Source organism: Centruroides sculpturatus, unplaced genomic scaffold (assembly GCF_000671375.1).
Source record: "Centruroides sculpturatus isolate CEXI.00-Female unplaced genomic scaffold, Cexi_2.0 scaffold364, whole genome shotgun sequence".
NCBI lineage: Eukaryota > Metazoa > Arthropoda > Arachnida > Scorpiones > Buthidae > Centruroides > Centruroides sculpturatus.
In genome coordinates, this window is record NW_019384799.1 from 273,090 (window position 1) to 279,871 (window position 6,782).

The 6,782-nt window shown below is 30.1% G+C and overlaps 1 protein-coding gene across 1 annotated transcript in view; it reads right to left on the bottom strand.

Moving 5' to 3' along the window:
* Positions 1-4,886: 4,886 nt before the first annotated feature.
* LOC111629515 (ADP-ribosylation factor-like protein 8B) overlaps positions 4,887-6,782 on the bottom strand; it is a 34,786-nt gene continuing 32,890 nt past the window's right edge. Inside the window, exon 6 of the mRNA XM_023373433.1 lies at positions 4,887-5,605. Within this exon, the coding sequence (XP_023229201.1) occupies positions 5,556-5,605 (50 nt within the window). The 3' untranslated portion in view covers positions 4,887-5,555. The remainder of the gene's footprint in view (positions 5,606-6,782) is intronic.

Consider the following 6,782-nt stretch of genomic DNA (forward strand, 5'->3'; position numbering starts at 1 on the left):
ACCCCAGCTGTAACCGCTCGGCTGTCCCATTGCAGGCTTTGCCAAACCCATAATGGGTCTGCTAAAAGGATCCCATGGTGGAAAGTTTTAAAAATCCTAATTATCACGTTGTATTATTACATTAATTTTTCGTGTTCAACTTTAAGAGATCTTCCCATCTTTTTAATTACATATTATATTATGACAGCCGGAAATACAATAATATGAAATACCTAAAAGCTTCAGAGAAATTGTGCTATTGAAATTTAAGTTTGTATCGAGTAGATAATTCAATTATCAAATTGTTGAAGATGTGACGTTACATCTGTTCAGCAATTTAAGAATGACTTTTTATACAATCTTATTTTAATAAGATCTGTATAAAAAGGACTGAAGAGTGGTCAGAACCTGAAATGCATTTCTAAATGCAACAATAAAGCCCGTATCAAAGTTTCACTGTGTGATTTAAGTTACTTAAAAAAAGCCAAAAGTTTAAGCTTTGTAAATTCACAGAAACTAGTAAGGGAAACGATCACTTAAAAAATAGTCTTGAGTTATGATTTTTGATGTTAATATAAAAACTCTTGAATTAAAAAAGATTACGGTAATTTGATATCGGATTTTAACTAACTGGGAGTTATTGTTATTTAAGCTATGTTTCATAATTTTGACGAAACATGAACTTTAATTCTCAAAATATCGAGTTTTTACAATAGTTAAATAAAATAGTTATTTACAATACGCACTCTTCCTGTGAGGTTCAGATCTGGTAGGTATGTAGATGGCCGTGGACTGGATGAACCGATAATGTACTGTACTGTACTTGCTACAATGGTCCTCTTAGTGCCTACAGGTTGAAGTTATATATATGTTACCGCTAAAGCTCAAAATCCGTTAATGTGTGCATTACCTAGCTAATCTGCAGATTAACTAGGGTGATCCGTTAAAGCTGCGAAAATTGTTCAATTTCTCAAATTACCTAGGTAATTTGCAGAGTATCTAGGTAATCTGCACATTAACGGCTTCCGTATCGTTAAAGTTCAAAAGTTTGTTTCTTTCACTTCCTTTCCCCACTCCTTCTTTTTACGTAGATAAATTTAAATCCTAGAATGCAAGCAAGCACCGAATTGGTGAGTAAAATCAAGAAAAGATTCTTCGCAAACCTCTTTAGCGAAGATTTAAAATATAATACGTAGTGTTTTAATAACAAACCAAAGTATGATTCCATAATTGAAGATGTAAAGCAAATAAAAGTTTCCAAGAAGAAAGAATCATCTCGAGATTATCAAATAATTCAAAGGTGTGATGTGTTGACTGTACGAGGCTGTGAAAAACTCATTGAGCCGTTGTCAGATGCGCGAGAAAGGTTTGAAAAAGTTTGTCCATGCCGGAGAATTGTTTGACATTCGATAAAAACTGAAGAAGACCTTGAAAAATTAGAAGATTCACAAGAGACTGTGATTATGAGATCACAGTCAAATCTTACTCAAGAGGACATTCCGTTATCCCCCGCTTCTACAGAATCACCTATAGAAATACAAGAATTTACCGATAGTAATCTTAAACTGCCTTCTATACCGTTGATTGATGATGCAGTCACGAAGAATATTCAGTTACCCTGCACCTCCAAGGAATCGCCTCTGCAAGTTGAAGAAGTCATCACTGAGTTACTCTCAACTTCAGCAGAATCGCCATCACAGTTTCGTACGGAGCCTGTAAAGAGCACTATACAAGACATAGTCTGTATTGTTTGCTCAAAAGCAGCATCAAGTGCTCACAAGTGTAAATCGTGTAATATGTTTGTTCACGCAGTTTGTGGTGAAGTAGATCCTAAAGAGGAAGGGTATGGTAAGAATGTATTGTGCATCATCTGTAAAAAGAATATGGATCAGAAAATACAGCGTGATGAAGCCAAGAAATGTTTAGAAAAGCAAGCAAAGAAAATGTTAGCAGTTTCTAATGCAAAGCACCCAAACGTCGATGAAGGTTTCGCTGTGAGAATTAAAGTACCCGAAGAAGACAGAGCAAAAACTGATGCACGTTCAATTTTAGCTGTGGTTCTTAGTAAAACAGAGGATGGCTTTTATAAACTTGATACTAAAACAGGTATTTTAAAACAATTGTATGCAAAATCTGAATTCAGTGTTTGCAAAGAGAGATTTTTAACGAAAGAAGATGGATGTCCCTGCTGTAGAAATATCTTTACGTCAAACAGCAATAAAACAATCCCTTGGTACTGGGCAGGGTTTCAGAAAATGTGACTGCAAATCTAAATGTACCACAAATAGGCGTGCTTGTCGCAAAAACCAATTGCTACGTAATTCAAAGTGTCACCAATCTTTAGATTGCACTAATAAGTAAGTACAATTTTATCATATGTTTTGCAAATTCATTTCCCTAATTGTAGTAATATTTTAAACCGTTTGATTTTTGTATTAAAGTTTTTTTAATTGATTGATGATTGATTCAATCAACTAATTTGTTGATTGTATTAACTTGATTCTTTAGATATTGAAAATTAAATAAATAACATTATGTTAATTTAAGCGTACAGAAACGTTGCTGTTGTTCCAGCAAAAATCTTATTTTCACTTTACCGAGTGCCTAGTAGGTAATTTGCAGATTACCTAGATAATCTGAACATTACCTAGGTAATTTGAGAAATGGAATAATTTTCGCAGCTTTAACGGATCACCCTAGTTAATCTGCAGATTAGCTAGGTAATGCGCACATTAACGGATTTCGAGCTTTAGCGGTAACATATATATAAAATGTGTGCGCGCGCGCGCGCGTGCGCCATACATTAGAACTTACAGATGTAATATATATGATCCATTTTTTCTTTGAGCAAGGCTGATGCTCCTAGGTGATCGCCTAATGGCAAAACTGGCTGTCCGTACCATAATTGGTCGATTTAACGTAACTAACTTTCCATTAGCAACACATCACCGTTTTAATATGCTAATATTTAGATTATTCTTAAAAATACATTCGTATAAAATTAAAGCAGTTACTGAATAATTCAGTTGATTACATGTTAATTTATAAGGTTATTTATAATTTAACGAGAAGTTAAAAATATTTTTATAAATTCAAAAATCTGATGACATTTTAGTCACCAGTTATTTCATGTAATAATGGAAGTATATTTCAAATTACGTAGAAATTAAATATTAACATTTTGATTTACACATTGTTGTATGTGTAGATCAAAGTAAATTTTTTTTTACTTTTGCCACATGGAAAACACTACCGTTTTAAACACTAATCGCGTCTGGCGAACGAGTTGGCAGAATGGCGTTTCTCGGGTTTTCGTTGTGTTTAATACATAAATAGACCAAAAGGAACCACAAATTTTGTAATTTATTTTGGTAATTTGTTAAAATTAAAAGATTATACTAGAATTTTTTCTATTCTTTTTAGCTAGTTAGGAAAAGGATAAATAACAAGGACAGTTTAATTAATATAAAGGACTATCTGTTGAAATAAATGTTTAGCAACCCTACAAATTTTCTAATAATTTTCTGATTGATATTTGCCAATCAGAAAATTCTTAAACACACACACACAAAAAGCACCTAAACAAAATATAACCCTTGTTTTCTTGACTTGGTCTAGCAGAGCACTGGGCACAACTACTGTATATGCACCATGTAAGATATATTCCAGCACCACAATAATAATTATAAATTTAAGAATACACAAATAATCATATTTAATATTTTAATATAAAAATGTACATAAAAATATATTACATAAAAATAACATACAAAAGTATACATAATATATAAGAAGAAATTTGAATTCTGGATCAGATTAAAAAGGCTTACTGTAAAGATATTCATCTTCCTCTAAACATGTAAAACAAATTGTAAAATTTCATCAAATTGATAAAACATTCATCAATTCTATTAGAGCTCTAATCAAGATGGAACCCCTTTATATCAAAATTCATAATGTTAAGTATATATTTACATTGTATAGAGTTAAAATAACTACCTTTCTGACAAAACATTAGAATTTAAATGTAAAATATGTAAGAAGGCTTTACAAATTTACATGAAAATCTTTTACAAAAGATATGTTTCAGAAATTTTCTTAAACTTTAGTATAATTCAAAACCACTCAATAGTGTTTACATGTATAAATATAGCAAGTAAATAAAATAATTTCTGGATGTAGACAGTCAACTGCTACTAAATATACAAAACAATTACAATCCTCTTCATTCACTAGTTTGTTATTAAATGTTATTGAAGGTAAAAATGTCTGGTTGGAATAGAGAGATATTAGTAGATACTAAAGTAGGTTTTAGTTACAGGCAACATGGGAAACTACATAGTATACCAAAATTTAGTAGTGCCAAGATATTGACTAATGAAATTTGATAAATTTTTCCCTAGTCAATTTCTATGATTTATCATTATTAATTAAATATCTTAAATATATTATGAAGCATTACATATTATTGTAAATACTGTGATATCATGAGGACACCATGTTTTCAGTTTGTCCAGGGCACAAAAAATCTTAGTGCCAGCCATGAATACATCCTATTGGAATATCAACAAACTTATTTTCTTTAAATGTTTAGGGTCTTCATCTTGAATTGGACTGAAAATTGCCTTTGTTCACTGACATTACAATAGGCTTCACAACAAATCTTTTTTATGTGACTATGGAACAGTTATATTTTAGTATAGTTCTCTATCCTCAAAGTTATTTTATTTGCTTTCAGTTTTATTCTTTGTTGAATAAAGCAATTTAGAATTTTCTTCTCATTTTGTTAAGTATAAACTTATTAAAGTAGTTGCAAATATTTCTAAACAATTATCCAATATGTTATATAATATGAACAAGTTACAATTTCCATATTAACATAATATTAACAAAATGAACAACAGGGTCAAAATGATTAAAATTTTCTATTATTGTAAAAATATGAATTCACTGATTAAACAAAATTCCAAAATTCATGGTCAAACAAAACATTTAAGTAAAATTTAATTATTTGAAACTGAAAAAGGAACCAGATAAGTTAAAAGAACACTTTTACAATTCTAGTTGGCATTCCAACAAGTTAATTTTATTAATATTAATACTTACTGATTTTGCACTCACCATAGAAATTATACATGATTATTGCTTATATATTTTACTTGCTTTCCAGGATACAAATAAATTGCAAAAATCATTACCTTACTAATATTCAAAGTTCAGTTTTTATGCCTTCAGAATATCATCTATCATTTCAATTGGTCTTCTATAAAATAGGATAACTATATGTAAATATCATTTTTCATTGAATTCTATATATTTCCTCCTTCATTCATTTATGGTATGCTATTACCAAATCACTCAATGGTTACTGTATACTTTAATCATGTTGACTGATCATCCATTTTCAGAGGTACAGTACAATTACTTTTCTTAACATCTATTCACAAAGTATGAACTATACACTGATGTATACAGAATGCATTTTGTAATTTCATTATGAAATTAATTACTTGTAATGCTTAATTTTTGTAATTAGATAAAGTAATATTTTTCTTGATTTCCATCAATTAAATATTTTAATTTTGACTAGATTTAGAATGCAGAATTAACCACTTCAGAGTGACATCTGAAACAAAAAATTACATATTTAATTAACATACTTGTTTCGATTATTAAAAATATAAAAGTAAAAGTATTTAATCTTTACACTTATGACAAACAACATCTTTTATTCTATGTAAACAGCTCAAATATGATTGAATTATAATTTAGATTGTGATAAAGGATATTGGTTGTGTTAATAATATTTTTATAGGTATTGTAACAGTTCACAACCGTGCCAACCGCATCATCAAGTGAGACTAAGGCCAAAGAGGAAAAAGAAGAGAGTTCACAACTAATTTTTAATAGTTGCTACCATCCCAGCAGTGATTAGCAATGGTCCTACTTGCAAAAATCTGTGACCATCTAGCAATATTAACTTCCTTCTTGAATCAGAAAGACAGAGGTGAGAGTCCATTTCCTTGGATGCCAGCAACATGCAGGAGAGAACACAAAAGAGGTGGAAAACAGATTAGCAAGAAAATGCTATTAATGCAAAAGAGAGAAGGAAGATAAAAAACAAAAAGAAAGATACTATATATTAAAATTGAAAGCAAAGCAACTGTGAAAGTGTGTTCTTTAACAGTCTGGATATTAAAGTGGATCCCAAATTGCAATCTCATATTGCTGAGACTATTATTTGTGTAGTGTGTATATACTACATACATATATACATATATATACAGTGGTACCTTAGGATATGAAATTAATCCGTTCTGAAACTGAGATTGTATCATGTAAATGTCGTAAGGTGAATCATTTTTCCCCATACAATTACATGTAAAACCAAATAATTTGTTCCAACACGAAAAACACACTCAAATTAAAGCTAAGTAGTACATTAACTATAGTAAGGAAAACACTAAAAAATGCATTTTATAGTTGTAAATGTATAAATAACCATAATAGAATAATAATTAATAAAAAAAATGTAGTTTTATTTGCACTTTACCTTTGAGGATAGATGACGGTGGAGGTGCAAACTGGTGGTGGAAGAGAGGGAGAAGGGAAATGATGCTAAACTTAACTTACATAACAAAATGTAACAATAACTTAAAAAATAACTTAGAAAAGATTAAAAAAATTATTGTTGTTTTATATATATATATATATAAAATTTTTATTCACTGCTTTTTGCTTTCTTTCCTTCACTTCCACCAGCACTTTCACTGGATAGACGTTGCTTGGTAAAATATCAAAGA